This window comes from Sinocyclocheilus anshuiensis, unplaced genomic scaffold, assembly GCF_001515605.1.
Source record: "Sinocyclocheilus anshuiensis isolate Anshui unplaced genomic scaffold, SAMN03320099.WGS_v1.1 scaffold257, whole genome shotgun sequence".
NCBI classification, from domain to species: domain Eukaryota; kingdom Metazoa; phylum Chordata; class Actinopteri; order Cypriniformes; family Cyprinidae; genus Sinocyclocheilus; species Sinocyclocheilus anshuiensis.
Window position 1 is genome coordinate 1,124,462 of NW_015539889.1, and position 24,228 is coordinate 1,148,689.

Sequence of the window (24,228 nt, forward strand, 5' to 3'; positions counted from 1 at the left end):
GCAGCCTCGAAGGCTGCTCTGCCATGGCCTCCTGGACTGTCAGCCCTGGCCTCCTGGACTGTCTGATCCGCCATGGCCCCCTGGACTGCCTGCTCCGCCATGGCACCTCGAACGGGTATCGCTGTCCCGAGGGACCTCCAGAGCGCACACCCCCCCCTCCCCGTTGAATGTTGTGTGGCGCGAGGACGCGCCTTCCGGGAGGGGGGAGTAATGTCAGACTTTGTTCCGTGTGTTGTGTGTGTTTTCCTCCCCCCACGTGCTCTGTTTATTTTTATGCCCATATTTGGTTTTTCTCGTTCCTGTCCTGTTCATTTGTTCCAGGTCTTCCTTGTTTAGTTCATTTGCTCCCAGGTGTGTCCCATTAGTTACTGTGTATTTAAAGTGTGTTCTGCCCCTCGTTTCCCGTCCGCTGTTAAATGTCATTCTGTGTTCTCTGTGATTTCCTGTGTTCCTGTGTTCCCCGCTTTGAGTTCATTAAAGTCTTTGGAATTTATTTTCGTCCTCGTCTCCTCGCTCCTTTGTTCCCGTGCTCCCCGTGTGAATCGTGACACAGGTGTTATACTGTAAATTAAATAAAGAAATCTGCACCAACAAAATATTGTGTTTCTGATCTGGTTTATAGTAACAGCTGTGCATGGCAATTTTATTAGCACCCTCCATGACAAGTTCAGGATATGGATTGGAAAGACCTTGAAATATATTGTCTGCAACACTATCAGTGCAGTAAATAAACATGCAGTAAAAGTGTCAGATCAGACAGGAAGATGTATTGTGAGAGAGCAGAGCTGTCGAACCCAGGGCTGAGGTCACTGTTTATTATTATAGTCAGGGCTGAAGGAGAGTAATTGGTCATGGATCAGTGAAGTTGAAGGAAGCAGATCCTCAGGTAAGACTGTGATGTTCAGGTCGTGAAAAATCTCTTGTCATAATCCTTTGGGCATAACTGCTATACATGAGTGATTCAGTCCAATAAGGGATTGGTTAGTGGGGCTAACCAGCTAACAGGGAACTTTCCCATAACTTTCACTGACGTTCTTTAAAAGTTATGTAAATGTTAGGACAAAACATTCTTAAGATAATGTTTATCGAACGTTCTTATAATGTTATTGATAGTTAATTATGCTCTCATAATGTTGAGAGAAAATGTTCTTAGAACAAAGTTCTTGGGACATCCTTATGATGTTATTTGTACTTAATGAATGTTCTCATAATGTTGAGAGAAAACATTCTTAGAATAATATTCTCAGAACATCCTTATAATATTATTATTTGCTGAATGTTTTCATAATGATGTCATAAAACATTATGAGTACAACATTCATGGTGCATCCTTACAATGTTATTTTTACTTTGTGAACATTCTCATATCATTGAGAGAAAACATTCTTGGAACATCCTTATGATGTTATTTGTACTTAATGAATGTTTGAACGAATGTTTGTTCAAAGTTATCTGGTCTTTAAAAGTCAGCACAAAAAGCATTATTTATACATCATACATGGAGCATATTTTTTGAAGTGGTTTAGACGTTCATCAAATTTTTTTTAAACGTTACTATTTGTTTGATCATTAAAGAGAATTGAAGACAACATGAATTCACAAGACATGCATAAGGAATAAACAATGACTGCATGTTATACAGTATATACACTGACTTTATCCCAGCTAACAAAAATGTTCCTCTAATGTTTAGTTAACTTTCCCATTAACTCTTAGTGAACTACTACAGTAAAATGTCAGTAGTTCTACAGTACCACTTCAGTAAATTTTTACATTTTTGTAATTCAAATATTTAATGCACTGTGGAAAAATGCAAAAACTCTTAAAAATGTGTCTTAACCCAGTTTTTAGTTTTTACATTTCTGTTCATTTGAAATCCATACCTGTGGCTTTAAAGGGGTCATATGATGCGATTAAAATTTTTCCTTTCTCTTTGGAGTGTTACAAGCTCTTGGTGCATAAAGAAGATCTGTAAAGTTGCAAAGACTAAAGTCTCAAATCCAAAGAGATATTCTTTATAAAAGTTAAGAGTCAACCACGCCTACCTAAAACGGCTCGTTCCAACACGCCCCCACATGTCTACGTCACAATGTGGGAAGATTTGCATAATGGCGCCCAAATGTTCACGCAAAGAAAGAAGGCGTAACTTTTATTCTCGCTGTAGTATTGTTGTTGCCGCCGCCGCCATGTCGTGAAGGTGTTCTTTTTAGCAGCATCATATGACCCCTTTAAGAAATTAATTGCTTAGAATTTATCTATTTTCATCATTTGAATAATATCAACATTACTATAAGCAGGGCAGCACAGTGGCTCAGTGGGTAGCACTGTTACCTCACAAATTGATGATACTAAATTGCCTGTGTATGTGGGCCCTGTGATGAGCTGGACATCCGGGGTTTGTCCCCTGCCTGTGGCCCGAGTTGGTGGGATAGGCCACCAACCTTGCGACCACAGAGAGCATAAGGAGCGTGGAGGATAGATGGATGAGTAGAAGCAATGTTCCCAGGGGAATTTTAGGAGGATTTTTGCAAAACCAATAAAAACATTCTTAAAAGTTTTTAAAAAACTGGACGTTTTGAACGTTAATGTTTTCATAACTTAATGGGAATGCTAGCAAAACATTCTAAGAACATATTTTTGTTAGCTAGGTTATCAGGGTTTTCTGACAGCTGCGCTGAGAAGAGATTGTGTGTGTGTAGTTTTAGACCAACTTAGAGTACTTTACCTTCACAGGTGTGTCCGTCAGCCATCAGAGAGAATCCTGGGAAACAGGAACATTGGGCCAGTCCTCTAACCACAGAGCACTGCTGAGAGCAGGGCCCATTACCTGCAGACCATAGCAAAACTCAGTTAATGCATCTTTCACACTTCTTTTTTATACATTACATTATACCTACTACAGCAAGGATCACTATTTTTATTGTTCATATTTAAGGTTATAAGGATTTGAACAACCCCCTAAGTATTAAAAGTGGCAACATTTGTGACATGAATGATACCTCAAATCTGAAAAGAAGTTCCTGACTTTTCCAGGATGTGTGAGAGTGGTCAGTTGTCATGAAAAAATAAAAAATAAAACATAAAAATAATAAAATAATAAAAAATGAAATATAATGTTTAAAAATATATATGTGAGCTGCTGTGCTCACATAGATGACGTTTAAAATTTGTGTTATTTTTAGTATCATTGATGTACTATTATAGTTTATAATAATATTTTAAATTAGGTTTTATTTTTACATTTTAAATTGATATTTTTTAAGTTTTAAGTTTTATTAATTTTATTTTTTTGTCATTTTTATTAGTTTTTTTTTCTTAAATATGTCTATATAGTTCTTATTAATTTTATTTCAGTTTCAGTTTTAGTTATTTTAGTACTTAAAGTTAAAAGTTAAACTAAAAGAAAATTAGAATGGATGCCTTGGCAACTAGTTGAAATAAAATAGGTTTTTATATACAGTATATTTTATTTTATTTACATTTACATTTATTTAAAGTGATGAAACATTTTTTATGGTTTTAATTTTAATTTTAGAAGCAAGAGCCCAGATATAAAAGCACACAGCCTTCACCAGGCTGAGTGTGGGCCTTCTGTATGGCCCTAACAGATTTACTTAAAAATTAAACTGTAATCAGCATGACTTAATGAGTTGCCCAGATACTTCCAGATCCTTTCCATACTGATTGATACTCCAGAAACACGACAGTGCTCCAGACAACACAGACTTCCAGTAAATGCTTAAGTCCTTAAACGTCTACCATCAGTCCCAAACCAGATATACATTAAACCTTGTGGCATACTACAGACTTATCTTGTAAAGTGCTATATCTTCTGGATGGCCAGCTGGATGAGGAGGAAAAGAGTCAGTGATTTTTTTTTCTCCTCTGTTCAGCATGTTTCAATTAAGAAAACATATGTAGTGCAGAACATTAGAATGACCTTACAGTACCTGTGAGGCTACACAATCTGGAATTTAGTTCTCTGTCACGGTGCCAGAATGTTACAGATCATTGAAATATTGTGTCCATCTCATGACAATTGAAAGAACAATGTTATGCGCACATCAAAACAACCCATTATGCCAAGACATGACTAATAGACCGGCTGCTGATCAAAAACCACTTCATTTCAGATTTTGAGTTCAGCCAACCACAAAACATTTGCATAATTTATTTCCATCGTGAATAAAGCTACGGAAAAAAATGAATCAGTATTTTTGCCTTTTTATATACTATTGCATATGTGATACTTTATAAGGTACAAAAACGAATAAAATTACACATTTAATATGTATGACTGTATGTGAATATGTGTGTGTGTGTGTGTATTGTGAGTGATCAATAAATGAGGTTAATAATCAATATAAATAACATTTTGTATGTATAAATATATAAATATTATAAAACTATATAATTATGAATATATTACATAACTATAATGTAATAATAAAATATGCTACCACGTTTATTGTTATAATGAAAATCAGTGAGATCAACGGCATTGTATACCACATACCTGCACATGGGTTACGTAAGCCCAGGGTTTGAGTAGCAGTTTCTTGTCTTGCTGGAGTTATAGTAAGCAGGCTGTCTTCCTCACTTACTCTGTTGTCTTCTTCCTGGTTCTCTGTGGAAAAAAAGAGAGAGAAAACAGTGAGTCATTCTTTTTTATTCTGCATCTGTTAGATGGTCTTAGAAGAATTGCAAATGATGGAGAGTTTTTTTCCCACATTTAATCATGACCAGATGAGAAATTATGGAAAGTGCACATTTGCCAACACATATCTTGTCATCAGAATTCCTACCATTCCTGAAGTCAGCTGAAGATTGCTGGAGAGAAGTTTGTATCGTATCATTAGTTCATTCCTGACATGAGATCAGTTTCATTGGAGCAGCACAACACTATCTCTATCAACACTTCCATGACACCAGAGACACAAAAACAATATTGACACATGATGACAATCCCATCATGCAGTGGCGTTGTTATGGTTTGGCCATATAACCAGGGAAACAAGATAAATAATTACAAACTGCAGTGAATTAGGCAAAACAAAGGTAGTCTGCACTATCAGCCTATCACTAAACTATCTAGGGATAGTTCCCCATCAGTCAGTCATGTTCGACGTTACATCAGTGACTGACTAATTGGGATCTTGCCTGAGAGCTCCAATCACCTTCAAGTGGTACAAAACAAGCCAATGAATATTGGCGAGTGAGATTTGCATCACAAACCATTACCTATTACTCCGAGTACGTAAGGAAGTGTTACATCTCACTCATTCAAGCTTTTGCTTCGGAGCCGAGCAGTTAATACTACTCTGCTCTTCCTTTCATCTTCGAGCAAGCTCTGTGTGTGTTGTGTGACGGCGCATCAGCAGTGGTTGTTGAGACAGTGGTGCAGAGTGCCTGTTATTTTCAGCTATCCCCTGAGCACTTCAGCATTAAAAGAGCTAGTTTCCTTACTAAAAGAGAAAGCACGGGTGAGACACTGCTAGTGCCTCCTCCACCCTCACTATCCTCGATGGCGGGGCAGCCAAGGGATACGTGGAGATTCCTCAGGTGGAACCTGTAGTTGCGATGCAGCTTTGCCCGCAAAGTGCTGCCACCCGGCAGGGTCGCCCACGTCTCCCATCCTAGGCCTGTAAGTTCTCATCCGTTATGGCACCCAAGGCTTACAGTGCCGCTGGACAGGTTGCTTCAGCCCTGCATGCCATGGCGCTCCTGCAAATCTATTAGGCCAAGGAACTCAAGGAATTGCACGAGGGTAGTGCTGACCCAGAGTTGATACAGGATCTGCACACAGTGACGGACCGCGCCCTCCGGGCAACGAAAGTCACTGCGTGCTCCCTTGGGCAGACGATGTCCACACTTGTGGTCCAGGAACGCCATCTCTGGCTGACCCTGGCGGATATGAGGGATGCTGACAAAACTAATTTTCTCGACTCGCCGATCTCCCAGGGCAGCCTCTTTGGTGACACTGTCAAGAACTTTGCCCAGCAATTTTCAGCAGTACAGAAGCAGACGGAGGCGATTAAACACATCCTGCCCCGGTGGCCTGCTGCTGCTTCCACCCAGCCCCCTGCGGCAGTCCCCCCACCTGCTCGTCGCTGAGGGCATCCTCCTGCGGCCTCCACCTCCGCTCCAGTACAGCCCAAGCAGCAGCCTCCACCTAGGGTGCAGAGAGGAGTGAGATGCAGGAAGCAGACGCTGCCCGTCCCAGCCTCCACTGCACCCTCTGGGCGACCTGGAGATGGAGGAAGCTGCTCTTCAGAAGTCGGTGATTGCACCTCTCCTTCCTCCGGAGGAAGGCCGTGTGGAGAATTCTTTATTTATTTTCCTGGTTTTCAACAACCTTTATGCATATTCAAATATGATATTTTATTGAACTACACCTGTTAAATCTAAAAACAGTTGACATATAAAAAACTGACTCTATATACAGTATGAAACAAGTACATGGGTTTTTCTTTGTATACTGAGTCATCAGAACTCAAAGAGGGGCTGATCTTACCTGGCACACAGGTGCGGGCGTCCTGCAGGAGTGTGTATCCAGGGTAGCAGGCGCACAGGTAGGATTCACGAGTGTTGATGCAGGTGTGATGGCAGAGCGGTGCAAATCTCTGGCACCTGTCATCCTGCTCCAAATCCTCCAGTGAATTTGCTGCAGGATCCACATCCCCAACCGACAATGCTTGCTTCGGAAACTGACTGTCTGATACTGAGGAAGGGGAGAGATAGTAAGATTAAAGTAATCAGACAGAGTTAGATATGGCTGTATATCTCTTGCATGTGACTCTATTTACTTTATTTACATTACTTGCCTACCAGTGAATCCTCTGCAATGAATGGGTGCCGTCAGAATGATAGTTCAAGCAGCTGATAAAAACATCACAATCCACAAGCAATCCACACAAATTCAGTCCGACAACTAACATCTTCTGAAGTGAAAAACTGTGTGTTTGGATTACATGTGGATTATTGTGATGTTTTTCTCGGCTGTTTGAACTCATTCTGACAGCACCTATTCACTGCAGACGATCCACTGGTGAGCAAGTGATGTGATGCTAAATTTCTCCAAATCTGTTTTGATGAAGAAACAAACTCATCTACTTCTTGGATGGCCTGAGGATGAGAACATTTTAGGAAATTATCATCACTATTTCTTTAAACTTTGTCTAACAAAATGGAGGTTGCATTTTTTTAAAATGAATTAAATAAGATCTCTACTGTTGGCCGATAACTGATATGGTACTTTATATATATTGTGCATCCCTAATTGTCATTGGTAATAATTTTCAAAAGAAGGATTTAATGAAAAACATGTTTTAAAAATCTGATTTAAAAATCTAAATTATAAATGCAAAGTTAATTTTACAGTATATCTGTATTAATGTTGGTTTCATGGGTATTAGAAAAATCTTTATACATTTTAAAGTAAAACGTATTTTTACACTTTTTATTGGGGTAATACCATTTGATGTGAACCTGAACTAACCTTCTCATGTCATAAAAAGGATAAATTGACTGTTATTTTGAGAGATTTACAGGCTTTGACTCACAGATTCACAGAGTTTGATTTGAAGGGCCCTTTGAAGCAGTTATTTTTTAGCACTTCTGTCTGGAACATCTGCTGTGATCGTTTCACTTCGAAATGCCCTGAATAGTTATAATTTATGCCATCTGAAATGGCATGACAGTCATAAGGGTCTACAGAGGTCCTCTCTATGATAATATTTCCCGCCTTTTTTTTTTTTTTTTTGTTGGTTGATGGATTTCACACTACCTTTTGGGAAAGTGATTTGTAGGAAAGTTTTTTCAAATTTCAGTAATATTTTACAACCAAAGAGCTTCATTCCTTATTCTATTTAAATTATTAATATATATATATTTTTTTTTTTTCTTTTTCTTTTATCAAGCATTTTTGCATTTTGTCCTCCAAAACAATCCAAGGATCATTATATGACCTTGATATTTTTACTTAATGTCCCATAAAATATAAAAAAATCTTTATAATAGATTTATACAAGTCATTTATGTTTTATTCATGAAGCAAAAATTTCTTTGTAAACTGTTTGTAATATTATTCTTAGTAAGTTATGTTAGAATAGTTTTACAAATATATACAATTTTACCTAAGAAATTGTACGTAATGAATTTTTGAATGAATTGCACTCATTTGAAGTGAATTACATTTGGACATAAAAAAGTAATGTTTTTTTATCAATGATATATGTATCAAGGTGAGACTTTCTGCTGTCTTACTATGCCGATGAGTCGATACTGTTTCTCAACTGAACTTTTATCAATAATACATTAATGTAATTTAATAATACATAATGTTAATTCACTAGTGTCTCTGATGAAGGATAAACCAGATGTCAACCAGAATGACAGAAGGACTACTCGTACATAAACATAATACATATTAAAGCAACACGCCAGTCAACATCTGTCATTTCACCGCCGCCAGCTGTTCCTGTCACGCCCTCTGTGTCCTCCATCTGCCAATCACATCCTGTCAATCCCAAATCCACAGGCACCTTATTCTACAAAACAACTGATGGAGGCTTTCAAACATTGCGCACCAATTTGGCAAAGCGTTCGACTGACTTGGCAATTAACGTCTGGATAAACATAATAAACAGGCTCGGCTTCACCTTACACAGCATGCTGGTGTAAAGTAAATATTTCTCATAGTCATTAACTGAATGTAAATGCAATGGAGGGAGAAAGAGATTAAACATTTCCGCTATAATTAATCACGTTACTGGTGTGAGGTGGCAGGGGTCCTGAGAAAGCAGCCCTCATGGAAATAATTACCTCTCAACTGTTTTTGTATCGCTTAAACCTCTGATGCAACTGAGAAGGCTTACGTAGTTAGCAACAGTCTCGTTAAAAAGAGAAAGAAAAGACATCTCTGCGGGTACCTCTATGGAGGCAATTTAATTGAACCTATTTTAGTGTTCCATCATCTGTGTGTGCACCACGAAAAGGAAATAAGTCAGCCCAAATGTACTGACACGGCTACAGCAAATCTCACTTTGCCTCAGAATATCAGGTAGGCTCTTTAGGGGAAGCAAGGCACTGGGCCAAAGGAATGTGACACTTGAGACATAGCAAGAGGTAAAGTCTGGGTTTTATGTCTCATTCAAAGGAATAGTGACCTGGGTCTATTGATTGAGGCTTTGCTGATAACTGCGGGAGTGCTAGTTGCGCAACGAGCGTCTGCCATTACATTGATATGGCTGTTTGGCTCTCAGGGTGATAGAATAAAAGCCAGGACAGTGTTGGAAAACTTTATTCAGCTGTAAGCCACAAAGAGGTTTCATGCACTTAATTAAACTGAGGGAAATTTCCAAGCAATTTTCCACCACATAATGTATTAGACCATGTTCACTGCTTATGTTTCTCTGATAAAGTCAGTCTATTCCAAAACAGTACAGAAAATATTACAACTTTTTACCAAACATGGCTTTGGGTTATATTTTTAAACAAGTTAAGAAAAAAATAAATAATATAAAATATTTGTATTGAGCAGAGTACTAAATTAAATAAACTTCACAGGCAGGTAATTTTAGATAAAAAGTCAAAAAGTACAAAAAAATATTACAACTTATATTACAAATTTGAATGCATTTTTTTTTTAATTCTTGCCTTTTTATCAAACATGGATTTGGGTTATATTTTTTATATAAATATATTTTATATTAGATGCCATTTAACAAGTTAAAAAAATATTTAAAAAATAAAAAATACATATTTTAATTTAGAGTTCAATAAACCACAGGCAGGTAATGAATGAATGAATGAATGAATCTTGACTCTTTGTCTTCTGTGTCTGTGTTAATCTGGATTTCTGATGGATTTTCTCCATTGAACATTATTCATGTATTCCCAATACATACAAAAATTTGAAAACATTCTTTTGCCAAATTTAAATTGATTTCACTTAGATGAAATTGTGTTGCATTACCTCATTTTAACAAATCTGAATTTAAAAAGCAGCAAAATAAAATAGATTTTTGGAGTGTACACAGTCTGTTTCTAAAGCTAATATTAGGTCTTATCCCAGTGTAAACACATAGCACATTTCACAGGATGAATACAAATCCAAAAAGAGAACAATGTTTCCATGCAAATCCTGCTAAAATTAGTGAAATTAGTCAGCTGAAACATTTGAGACAGAAGGAAAGTTTGCTGGCACGGGCAGAAAAGCAACAGCCTGCTTTGCCATCTGCTTCTGATTCAGCCTAGCTTGCCAGCATCTTTGTGTATTATTCTGAACGGTAACGTGACACCTGACCTATCAGCTCTGGGCATCTTTCTTTCCTCTGATTCATCAATGTCAACCTCTCGGCCAGCAGTGTGATGAACTTGAATGTGAAACTGAATGCCAAGACACAGCCAGGCCTCAGATGCTTCCAAATATGATCCAGGCTTCAAAAAACAAACAAGCAAAATCATCACTGAGGCTCTGATGTTAATATGAAGACATAAACTCAAAAGTCACTGCGATTAAGTGATAACTGGGACATTGTGTTAAAAAATGCAGCTCAAAACCGAGACATTCCAGGTCCTCATGTGGTTTCACATCATATGGTGTGTCTCCATCACAACGCTTTCTTGGCATGACATCCCGTCTAGATCTGTTCGTCAAAATAAAATATGAACTCTCACTCACCCCAGACCCCTGCCACTGGAAATCAGCCATATACTACAGGTTACACATTGCAAACCATGAGTACATTCTGCTGTAAAAACAAAACAACTGGTTGTGTAAAAAAAAAGCATTTCACCTTTCTTAGGAAGAGCGGTCGGTTGAGGCCTCTGTTTTTTCTTGATCGTAGGCGGAACAAGTCCTTCCTCTCCCTCCTCGCAGCACGTGAGGAAGACGTGTCCACATGGGTAGCTCAGGTGCTGATGTGCTTCACAACCTTTACCTTCCCTCCGCAAACGCAGACCCAGCGCACAGCAGTTACAGCAATCCTACATAAAACATATTCATTAAAAACTGCATGAGTCCTCATTAGTCGTGATGTGACTGTCGAGCAACAAGTGATTTCCACACTAAAAGTGAAAATTGTGTGTGATGTCATGCCAATCATGGCCAATCAGAAAATTTTTGAGGGTTTACGGTTAAAAAGTTTGGGGTCAGTAAGATTTTTATTTTTTTTTCCAGAAACATTTAATAACATTGAAACTATGTAAAATTCCATAAAATGAAAACTTTTATTCAGCAATTACCTGTTAAACTGATTAAAAGTGACAGTAAAGACATCTATAATGTTACATCTATTTCAAATAAATGCTGTTCGTTTGAACAAAGACAATTTTTCATTTTTCATTCATCTGCTGTTCTTTCTATAAATCAAAGAATCCTGGAAAAAAAATGAATCATAGTTTCCACAAAAATATTAAGCAGAACAATTGTTATCAACATTGATACTAAGAAATGTTCCTTGAGCACCAAATCAGCATATTAGAATGATTTCTGAAGGATCATGTGACACTGAAGATTGTAATATTCAGCCATTCACATGACCAGATAGTATTCAGTAAATAATTCTGAATAGCCAAAATAAGGACTGTTTCCAAACATGCAGAATCCCACAGAGGTTATACATCATTAGTATTTTTCTGTCATTACTTTTTTGGTCTCCGAGGACTTTATTTTGTAGTCTGTTTGATGCCACCATTTAAGGTCTTACCGTTTGGGAATCTTCTCCACAGAGAGGGCTGTTTCCCTCACAGGCATGCCCAGCCCTTGCTGCATTCATGCCAGCCTGACACCTGTTCTCTCTTAGAGCACCTGAACAGCACTGCTTCTGGACCACACTTTAACAAAGCAGGGGAAAAAAAGGAGTTTTAACATAATTTAATACCTGATTCTAAAACCAAGGCTGTCAACACCTTTCCCATGTACATATTGTTATTGATTATGTTAATTCTTGTGCACCAAATCATCATAATAGAATGATTTCTGAAGGATCATGTGGCACTGAAGACTGGAGTAATGACTGAACAGAAAAGTTACTATAAATTGTAATATTATTTCACAGTATTCTTGGGGTTCACTCATACTCATCATATTTAGGGGTCCATGATGTCACCAGAACTTTTGAAAACCCCTGGTTTAACGAGACCACAGAAACAACTGGTTGCAATTGACCAATCAGCAGCAGCCTTTTACATTTTATTTGCATGCAGAGAAGATTAATATGGACTATTCTCATTTGCCCTGCTTACTGCTTGGCTGAATACTCAAAAGAAGCTCACGTGCCACAACTGGTTCTGTAGCTTGTAACATTATTAAAGGGATAGTTCACTCAAAAATACAAATTCTGTCATCATTTACTCAACTTCAAGTTGTTCCAAAACCATACGAGTTTCTTTCTTCTGTTGAGCACAAAAGAAGATTTTTTGATGAATGTTGGTAACCAAGCAGTTGACGGTAGCCACTGATTTGCATAATATGGAAAAAAGTACTATGGAAGTCAGTGGCTACCGTCAACTGTTTGGTTACCATTCTTCAAAATATCTTCTTTTGTGCTCAACATAAGAAAAAAATTCATACAGTTTTGGAGCAAGCGGAGGGTAAGTAAATGATAACAGAATTTGCATTTTTGGGTGAACTACACCTTTAAAGCTGGTAGATGTAATCTAAAATGTTTAAATGATCAATAATAACTATATAGTAAACAATAAATGAACTTCAAGTGATAACTTTTATTCAGCAATTACCTGTTAAACTGATTAAAAGTGACAGTAAAGACATCTATAATGTTACATCTATTTCAAATAAATGCTGTTCGTTTGAACAAAGACAATTTTTCATTTTTCATTCATCTGCTGTTCTTTCTATAAATCAAAGAATCCTGGAAAAAAAATGAATCATAGTTTCCACAAAAATATTAAGCAGAACAATTGTTATCAACATTGATACTAAGAAATGTTCCTTGAGCACCAAATCAGCATATTAGAATGATTTCTGAAGGATCATGTGACACTGAAGATTGTAATATTCAGCCATTCACATGACCAGATAGTATTCAGTAAATAATTCTGAATAGCCAAAATAAGGACTGTTTCCAAACATGCAGAATCCCACAGAGGTTATACATCATTAGTATTTTTCTGTCATTACTTTTTTGGTCTCCGAGGACTTTATTTTGTAGTCTGTTTGATGCCACCATTTAAGGTCTTACCGTTTGGGAATCTTCTCCACAGAGAGGGCTGTTTCCCTCACAGGCATGCCCAGCCCTTGCTGCATTCATGCCAGCCTGACACCTGTTCTCTCTTAGAGCACCTGAACAGCACTGCTTCTGGACCACACTTTAACAAAGCAGGGGAAAAAAAGGAGTTTTAACATAATTTAATACCTGATTCTAAAACCAAGGCTGTCAACACCTTTCCCATGTACATATTGTTATTGATTATGTTAATTCTTGTGCACCAAATCATCATAATAGAATGATTTCTGAAGGATCATGTGGCACTGAAGACTGGAGTAATGACTGAACAGAAAAGTTACTATAAATTGTAATATTATTTCACAGTATTCTTGGGGTTCACTCATACTCATCATATTTAGGGGTCCATGATGTCACCAGAACTTTTGAAAACCCCTGGTTTAACGAGACCACAGAAACAACTGGTTGCAATTGACCAATCAGCAGCAGCCTTTTACATTTTATTTGCATGCAGAGAAGATTAATATGGACTATTCTCATTTGCCCTGCTTACTGCTTGGCTGAATACTCAAAAGAAGCTCACGTGCCACAACTGGTTCTGTAGCTTGTAACATTATTAAAGGGATAGTTCACTCAAAAATACAAATTCTGTCATCATTTACTCAACTTCAAGTTGTTCCAAAACCATACGAGTTTCTTTCTTCTGTTGAGCACAAAAGAAGATTTTTTGATGAATGTTGGTAACCAAGCAGTTGACGGTAGCCACTGATTTGCATAATATGGAAAAAAGTACTATGGAAGTCAGTGGCTACCGTCAACTGTTTGGTTACCATTCTTCAAAATATCTTCTTTTGTGCTCAACATAAGAAAAAAATTCATACAGTTTTGGAGCAAGCGGAGGGTAAGTAAATGATAACAGAATTTGCATTTTTGGGTGAACTACACCTTTCATTTTTGTGGTCGGTGGTTTTTGGGTCACCAACATATACTTTGCTGGTCAGAGGACGTATAACTGCTAATAAAAAGGATTATGTGGTGTATTGAGGAGCATAACCAAGGCATTGAAATAGTCAGCCAACTTACCCACATACAGAGTTGAGGTCTTCTGTTTTGACAGGCATACGGTTACAGTGCTGGTTCTCCTCTGCCCATTTCTGCCCAGCCACACAACAGCTCTCCACCAATCCTGGAGGTGAAAGCGCCAAGAGGACAAACATCTCACACATCAGTTTTATCTTACATAAACCAGCCAAAAGATTATAGAGAGTTTATAGTTAATGCTTTTCTGACAAGAAAAGGGCAGACAGGCAGACAAGAAACTCAGCAATGATAGAGCCCCAGAGGCGAGCCAGACATGAAGCACAACTCGGATCCATAGAAGAAGCATAAAAGATGTAATCTGCAGCCTTTGCATAGAGGGAAACAGAGAGACTGACTCAAAGAGTTGATGGGACACAGTCATGGCATGTGCATCATCAGAGGCATCATTAGCACGAACTAACTCAGCCATCAAATATTTTGAGTTTAAAAAGCACCAATTTTGATAAGCCGGCTATTGAAAGTGATTTCGAAGAGCACATCCGCCTGATCTTTTCAATAAATTGTGTTACAAAGAAACAAGAATTTAATAATGACTAATTTCAACACTTGACATTTTGAATTATTCATCTCTCAGTGTGAATGAAGGTCTGAATTAAATTATGTGTACAAAATCAGCTTGCTAGAGTGATGGATGAAAACCATATAAATATAGTCAAAAAATACTTTTTTTTGACATGCTGTGAATCAGCTAAATTAATTTTATATGATTAAATCCCATTACTTCTACCAGTGCAGAGAGTATGGAAATGTAGAGGGGACTTGAAAACCTTGAAGTACAAGTCTGTCAAGGGTTACTTCCTATCAGATCATAAGAGGGTAATAAAAAACACCTGCTTAGGTGTGAGTCTTAAAGCCCTTTCATGCCAAACGCTAATATTCATTGCAAACGTTTGGTGCGAAATTCTGCGAATAATACTTGGAATAGAAACAATGGATTCCCATGGAGTTATTCACCCCAGGAGTGAACATTCAGCTGCAAAAGAAGTAAATGGGGGGACGGGGCTAGTTGTCACAAGGACTTCATTTTCTTAAAGCTTATTTTTGTGATTTTATGAATTGCTTTGTATGTCATAATTATATATTTAATTGTAATGCATATAAGCAAGGCATGTTGTGTTCAGTAAAATATGTAGTATATTTAAATAAATAGTATATTTTTTCCTGGGCAAAACTGTGAAAATGTTGAATAACCCTTTTTTATAGACAATTTTTTGAGAGCCAAAAAAGGCTTTCAAATAGTTCTGCTTCAGGACCCACATTTTACACTGGACAAGCAATGATCCAATCCAGTACCAAAAAGTTTATCTTTACTTGGAGAAGATCTGATTGTAAAATCGCTTGATCAGTGACATGAGGCCCAAAGCACTCTGGGATTCCTGGAATGCTTGACAAGGGTCACTAGCTGCTGTTCCAGGTGACTTTTTGAATTCTGTGATAAACTACCATCTGTACTAAATATCTCAGAAACAATAGTGCCCCTAAGCTATAGCTAGTCAGTGGACAGACATAGAAGTAAACAGATTGGAAGGTCTGACTGGCTTTCTCATGCAACAACTAAAACATACTAATTCAGTCACATGCACAATTTGTGCCTGCAGAACAAAAAAAAGCTTGCAGAAACACTAGTCATTCACAGTTCTTCACACCCCTTGTCTGTTGTTTTTTTTTTAAAGATTTTTGCTAATTTGATTATGTTTGTAGCTGCCAATAACTGAAAAATACTCTCAGCTCTGCTTTGCCATTAAAAAAAAAGTCAGACAAGTAACCATCAACAAAAAAGGGTCACCATATAAAGCCTAACAATTTCCAAAGTCCAACCAGACAAAAATACAAGCGGAAAAAAGGTATCTCTTTCATGTTGTTTGGTTTTCATTTTTGCTGCATTGTGCCAGATAGCCCCCCAAACGCAAAGAAAATGCATTGGACCAAAATCCTGCTTAAACATCAAAACATGATTAGGAAGAGATTTATTGTGAAAGTTGAGAAATATTAGATACTATGACAAATCCCTCATGTTCCACAAGCAAAACCATAAAAAGGATGGAGAAGCACCATATGTTCTTAGTTTTCTTTGAGTTGCCAGTGCAGTAGTGTGGCATTTTCACTTTCAATGTGGACAAAAAAATATTGTGTGGCACTGGAATCTAGTCATACCTGATTTATATAGTACAATATTTTTTAGGACATCGTGTAATGCTTAAAAAGTGTTTAATGTTTGTCTTTAAATATATTCCTCTAAATACAGCAGAGGAAACACTCATTACCAAAGTGTCTCCAGAGACGAAGAGTGATGTGAAATAAGCAAGTAAAAACTGACCTCATTAAAGAAAGTAAAAACTGACCTCAAGACAAAGCAACTCAAGTCTCACAGCAATCAGCTAAAAAAAAACTTCTCTGCTTTCCTGTTTAACTTTCACAGCCATAAAACAAGAGTGATGCTGTTTTTGAGCCTTGAATTGCATTAGGCTTTGTTTATTTGTACAAGGGCATACTTGTTGTGTTCCTCTTTTTGCAATGGATGCCATGACACCATAAAAGCAGGAGGGTTTAAAGGGATAGTCCACCCAGAAATGAAAACTCAACCATCATTTACTCAACTACATGCTAAACAGTTTTGGCTCCCATTGACATCCATTGTACTTTTTGTATATACTGTACAATAGAAGTCAATGAGAACTGAAACTGTTTATTTACCAACATTCTTCAAAATATCTTCTTTTGTGCTCAGGAGGAGGAAATCATTAAGGATTGAAATGACATGAGGGTGAGTACATGATGACAGACTTTTCATTTATGGGCGGACTATCCCTTTAATTGGCGATTCATAACAGTCGAATATGTAGCTCCAAATGAATGGTGAAATCTGTAAATACACTTTAAAAAAAAAAAAGTCTGAAAATGTAACACGTGTCTCTCATTAATCCCAGACTTATTTTGCATGAAAGCCTTTTGCAGTAAGTTAAACAAAGTTAATGTTTAGACTTTGACTTCATTAAAACATCCTTCTAAAGGATTTTCTTCAAGTATGTTACTAAAAGCCTGTATACTAAGATGCTGCTGATTCTCAGTATTGATCAAGTTGTTCTTGAAGTTTATCTGTAACACATCCCACGGATAACACATAGTGATAAACGCTCACATGAAGGGGTGGGTGCTAAAACGAGAGCTGTTGCCATTGCTCTGTTAGATCATCATTAGGTCATCTGTAAAGCAGATGGTTACAATACAAAGCGCTCTTCAAAACAGGTTCTCTCTGAGCTCGACATTGAGTCATTGATCAATCAACATTTTTGAAATACAGCAGTTAAGTTTGTAAATCCAGAAGAAGATTACAATTTTTGACATTTTAGGACAATTACATTTTTTAGAAAAACAGCTTTCAATTTATTTATTATGATTTTTTTTTCAACTTAATCAGTGTTTAACATGAATATAATTCAGAAATAAAAATATTTTTTTTATTTATAAGTAAAACAAAGTCTGTGGTTAACATTTAAAAAAAAGCCTTTAATGTTTTGTTCACATTTGTTGAACAGCGGCTCTTCAAGAAATGTCGACCACAAACCTTATGTTACTCGTAAATTCAAAACCACCATTAACATTAACATTAACAATTCCCAAAGGAACTCATAACAAATTAGCTTAGGTCGACCTACAAATTGACGTCAAGGCTGAACAGCTCTTTTGGGTTACACAAATCCCATAATTAGCCAAAAACTGCAGATTCAGTCACCCTAATTATCTCATTTTTAATCTTCTCAAAAGTGTTCATGGCTCACTGGCATTCAATGACATATCTGTGATGACGAACTTGAGGTCATAAGTTAACCATATGCCCCTTTAACTAGTCATAGAATCACATTTTGACCTCAAAGTGACAATTGTCTGGGCAACCATGTTGAAGAGATCTTGACTTTGGTTATTACTCCCAAAGCAGATAACGAGAGATCCATTGTTCATTCCTACAGAAAAACAGATGTTAAACAACCAAAATATTTATTCTGTTTTGTTTTAAACTGTTTTATCAAATGTCACAAATCAAATATTTTCTTCCCTGTTTGAATCCGGAAGTTCAATGTGAATGTCTGTCTAAGTTAGTCAGAAAAGACAAAATACGAAGAAACATCAACATTGTGCATGTATCATGATATATTCCATATACAAACAAAGACTGTAAGCAAGCCAGTGTTTTGAGAAAATTGACATTTTTCCTGTTTTTTAGACTTTAAACACGACACTGAGGAACTAAACACTTCTAACTAGACCCAGACACAATCTGCAGATACTTTTCTGCATTGGTTTTTAGGGAAAAATCAGTGGAGGTCTGTGAAATGAATTTAAATAGGGTAAAATTAGTTACATAAATATATTTGCCAATATACTTAATAAGCAAACCAACAGGGTATTGGAGATGCATATAAAATCTCCAAGACTTCCTAAAATTAAAAATGATGGCTATTCAAAATTATTAAAACCCTCATTGCATACACTGGGACTAATGACAAATGTCACTTCACAGGGGACACAATTTAAAATCCGAGCACTCCGCTTCGTTGTGACATCTCAGACAGTTTCAATAGTGACAAATACACTCACAAACACTGACACAGGACCACTAACTTGCAAAGTACACGAAGGGGCGTTAAACATTGGTTTTATTTCTGGCTGCATTTCAACACAGGGCCCCAAATGTACATTTTCCCATGTACTTCTAAATGTGCAGCATACTCCGTTTTTTAATAAACAATATCTATGAACGCAGCGCTTTGAACAAGTGCCTGAAGCTTTTCAATTTTAAGCGAGCATGCCGAGCTGCTCTCCAGTCATGACTGAAAATTTATTTCTTCTAAATTAGTAGACTTATTCTCACATTACCCCTGTTGAGTGGTCTCCATTTTTTGTTTTTCTAAATCAACTAATGGAAACGCACTGCACAAATAGGTTTGAGAAAAAAATAACAAGAAATGGCTTGGCATGGAAATTAAATGCAGACATGGACATAATGCAAAACCAATACCATGACATCTTCTGGACGTCCCTTTTTATTCCGTCATTATAATAATTGGCGCACTTGTAATGGCAAATGACGCTTCATACTTTATCTTATACCTCTGGCCGTATATAAATTCCTTATTATTTTACTCTAGCCTGTGAAAAGCAAAAATCTCACCTCTAAATTCCCCTCTACTGTAAGCAAAAAAACCTTTCTTAAAAAGTACTTTTTATGCATTCAAATGCATTTGAGTAAGCCTTGTTATTTGAGTCATTAGAGAGCTCTTTGTTCATGTTAACTCTTATGTGTAAATAATATGTGTTAGGGCTGTCAAAAAAAAAAATCTAATTTCGAATATTCGTTGAATTTAAAATAAAAATCCACATTCGAATACAAAAACATTGCATTCTAATATTAGGTGTGCGTTAAGGAGGCAGCCTTATTATCAGTGGCGCATGAGATGTGATGACGATGTAAGTGTCGTTGCATTATAATGTTTTTGTTAGCCTATCCAGTTGAAGCCACTAGCTGCGGTGCTGCTGTGTTGTTAATTAAAAATATTGCGGAAAAAGAGAACATCAATGTGGAGAAGATCTTGTTTACATCAAAACTGAAACCAAGCCGTTCACACAGAATGCATATTTCACACATTTTCTAGATGGACATCTATTACCGTTCCACTCGCATCTCGCACAAAGGAGCCACATGTTTAGAAAGTCATGTAAAATTAATGCAAGTATATCTTTGAAAAAAACATATATCGAGGCTTTATGGCGGGTTTTTTTCCCCATCCCACTGCATCTCATGTTTTTAAATTAAAAATGTACTCTGTGTGATTGGCTTTCCGCCCTTTCTATTAAACTATGCATACATACATGATGCTGTTTTGTTTAAAGTTGTTTAAGCAACTTAATTAATTATAATTGGTTTATAAACATTATTTTAAACATTATGCACTTTTTTCACAGATAGTCATGTTATCTTATGCTTTGAATAAACGTGCATTATTAATATTTTTCTCGATGCGCCCTCTTGTGGCCTCAGAAGAGAAGCCAAAAGCTTTTCTTCACTCTAACTGAAATTATGCATTTTAAATTCGAATATAATTCGAATTTTGATAATATTTAAGCTCGAATTTAGTTTTTCATCCATTTTGACAGCCCTAATATGTGTAAACTCATGTATATAACAGCAATCAGCTTTATTAAATTCTGCATCTCCTCCTCCCATCATTCTTCTGTAAATGGCACAATACTCAAGACATCCTTTGATAACTGTACTAAAAGCCTTCAGATGCATAATGCATTTCCCGGGACAATGAACTCCCGGGCTTTGTTGGTTAAACTCTAGATAAAGTCTCTTTGTTTAACGAGTCTAATCTCTTGCAGTGACCTGCATTTCCATACGGTTCTCCGCACTCCCAGTTGTTCTTGTCTGGTAATCTATCACTCTCAGGAACACGTCAACACGCTTTTGCATACAAAGGAACATCCAGGAAAGAGGCTGAGGCATAGCTGACACGTGTCAGAGAATTGTGCATTTCTGCTAATATGAAGGAGCACAAAGAGGAATTAGTCTGGAGTCCTGCATTCCAGCACTTGCATTCCAGGTCAAGTAATTTCCTATTCTGCTAACCGATATCATTGTAACATCACACAAATGGTTTCTGCACACTGCGCAGTAATAAACTGAATTATTTAAAGAATGAACTAAATTTGAGATATAAAACCCTTAAACAGAACTGCTAGTGTTGTATGTGATTTTTGCTATTGTAGGTGGTCAAAGTCTTACTTTTATAATAATATTATATAAATAAATATTATTTAATATATATTCAAAATATAAACTTTTGTAAAAAAAAGTATACTACAATATTTAAAATAAATATGATATATTAAATGTTATTTAAAATATAAATATTTAATCTATACTCAGATTATATTTGTATAGTTTAAAATATTATAATTATTGTATAATTTGTTATAATAAAATAACTAATAAATATTATAGATATTACTTAAAAAATAAATAACATAATATACATTTTTTTAAAAGTAAGCATTTACTAATAGCAAGTATACAAAATCAGTTCTATAATAAAGGCAGATAAAGTCATCAACACAAGCAGTATGACTCACCAGATGGAATTACATTACTGTCATAATCTGAATCTTTAACCAATAATCTCTTCATTTCCTGGGAATGATTACTGTCTGCGGCAGTGCTGCACCTGCCACAAACGCAACATCCAATAAAATGATTGGATCTGGACAAATCAACAGTCTAAATAATTTCAGAACTATGAAACCTCCACAAAAAAATCTGCACTATACAATATTCACTAGTTTGGACACATTTTTGCAAGGACATAGCAATGTGTCCATAACTTCTGTCAAAATAAACGGCATAGTTCACCCAAAAATAAAAATGCTGTCATTATTTATTCACCCTTATCACAACGAGCTGTGTACAAACACGCACAAAGATGAAGATGAGAGTTAAAGGGTTAGTTCACCCAAAAATGAAAATTAGCCCATAAATTACTCACCCTCAAGTCATCCTAAGTGTATATGACTTTCTATGAGTTATATTAAAAATTGTCTTTGATCTTTCAAGCTGTTTCATGGCACTCAGCGGTTGTTGCATGCATCAGTCCAAAAGAAGTTAAATAAAAAGCGCCCAACCATAACAATGGGCGCTTTTTATTTAACTTCTTTTTGACTGATGCATGCAACAACCGCTGAGTGCCATGAAACAGCTTGAAAGAGCAAAGACAATTTTTAACCCTTTGACGCGTACGATCACACCGGTGTGATCAGCCTTGGCTGGTCCCTGAAGCGTACGATCACACCGGTGTGATTAGAACTTTCAGTGCGTCACGTCATCAACTGCTGAACGGAGACCTACTTTAACGTGTTTCGGGATGAATTTGCATGTTGTAAATCCCACAGCTCGAACTAAAATGGCGGCGCCCATCACCTGGTGTAGATCAACTAACACGGTCGATATAAAAGTGTTTAAACTACCAAACAGATTTAATTGCACATATTTCAGAATCGGAATATCAGATATTTCATAATATAGTGAGCATGTTTGTGAATATTTTGAATAAAACAGGAAAAACTAAATAAAAGCGATCCATGTGTCACACAGATCTATTGTGGCTGCGTTGTGTCACATGACAAGCATGACGCATCGCCATGGAAACAATAAGGCGATACATTTTAAAATAACGGTCGCCTAAAAAAAACTCACGCTGGGGGCTCAGCTAGAATATTTTAAACTCACGTGCGAAAGGGTTAATTTAACTCCGACTGGATTCGTCTGAAATAAGAAAGTCATATACACCTAGGATGACTTGAGGGTGAGTAATTTATGGACTAATTTTCATTTTTGGGTGAACTAACCCTTTAAAGAATATTTAACAATCCACACAGGGTAAATCCAACAAAGAAACTGGCAATCCAAAACAACCGTAGTAAACACAAGACCCAACAATAATGAACAGAAACAGTGGAACTTAAATACAAGACCTAGTGAGGTGATGAGTGACAACAGCTGAATGAAATGACAAATCAAATCAGTAATGACAACTAACTAAGCAAGGGAAGGTGGTACAAACTTAAGTGTGAAGTGTACGTGTGACAGCCCTCAAGTTGTTTCAAACCTGTATGAGTTTCTTTCTTCTGTTGAACACAAAAGATAATATTTTGAAGAATGTTGATAACCATAGAGTTGCTGGTAACCATTGTATAGACAAGTAATGCAATGGAAGTCAATGGCTACCAGCAACTGTTTGGTTACAAACATTCTTCAAAATATCTACTTTTGTGTTTAACAGGAGAAAGAAATTCATACAGGTTTTTAACAACATGAGGTGTCAAAAATAATACTGAATCAAAATTCAATCAAAACACATTTTCTCAGGTCCAGTATATTGGTTTAGTTACTGTTCTGTTTTTGTAGGACAGACTAACTACTTGTAAAGGACTAGTGACACACATTATAAATAGACCCTTTTTGTTTTTCATTGAGTCAACTGCACTTCTAGCTGAGTAAGAGAAGATCTATAGACCAGGGTCAGCCAGGCTCTTAGTTCTCTTTATTGAGAGCCTTTTATGAGCTATTTCTAACACAATTATACTGCATCATTATCTTGAGATGTTGAGAGCTCAGTAGAATGTCAGCTACTTTTGTTTAAACTCTTATATAATAAAAAACCCTTTGTTAGGTTATTGATTGTGGAAGATAAATGCTTGCTAAGAGCACCACTGTTCCACATCGAGATCCCTATCTTAATTGCTATTCAAAATACAATCAACTCCCTATGTTGATTTCTTATGGCATTTAAAGCAGCTGATGAGTGATTTTCCAAAACAGACATTTCACTTATGTCAAACTCAAAATAATTGCAAATGGCTTCCCATGATGACCTGTTTTTATAGACAATATGCAGAACAGAAATAATAAGGTGAAATGGAAAACATAATGCAGAAACTAAACAAAAGGAGGAAAGCCCCAAAAATGCCTGGTTGTCCAACTGCATTTCCAGATAAGCTAAAAAACTTCAATAAAGTGAAGGCGGCACTGACCAACAAGTCAAACTTTGGTGTGAATGTGCGTGAAATTGGCATAAAAAAATGTGGTATTATTCACTCCCCCCAAAAAATCTCACATGGGGTTCGTATTTTAAATGCCCTAGCTGCTTCAGAGGCTTTTTTGAATACTTTTTCTTTCAGAAGGAGTCATGGCAGCTTTTCTACTCTATCAGCTCAGAATAGAGAATTACTGCTCCAACCCATATTTCAGGGGGGACAAAAAGAACCAAAGGTGCAGAGAAAATAAAGGGCCATTTCTCAAGGACAGTAAAACATTAAAGGGGTCCTATTATGCTCTTTTACAATGTCTTGAATTTGTTTTGGGGGTGTACTAGAACATGCT

At 36.6% G+C, this 24,228-nt stretch overlaps 1 protein-coding gene across 1 annotated transcript in view; it reads right to left on the reverse strand.

The window, feature by feature from the left end:
* Positions 1-24,228, reverse strand: part of LOC107685646 (fibulin-2-like) — a 73,816-nt gene that overhangs the window by 36,727 nt on the left and 12,861 nt on the right. Inside the window, 6 exon segments of the mRNA XM_016482304.1 lie at positions 2,726-2,827; positions 4,517-4,627; positions 6,515-6,721; positions 10,800-10,989; positions 13,209-13,335; positions 14,277-14,379. Coding sequence (XP_016337790.1) covers positions 2,726-2,827; positions 4,517-4,627; positions 6,515-6,721; positions 10,800-10,989; positions 13,209-13,335; positions 14,277-14,379 — 840 coding nt within the window.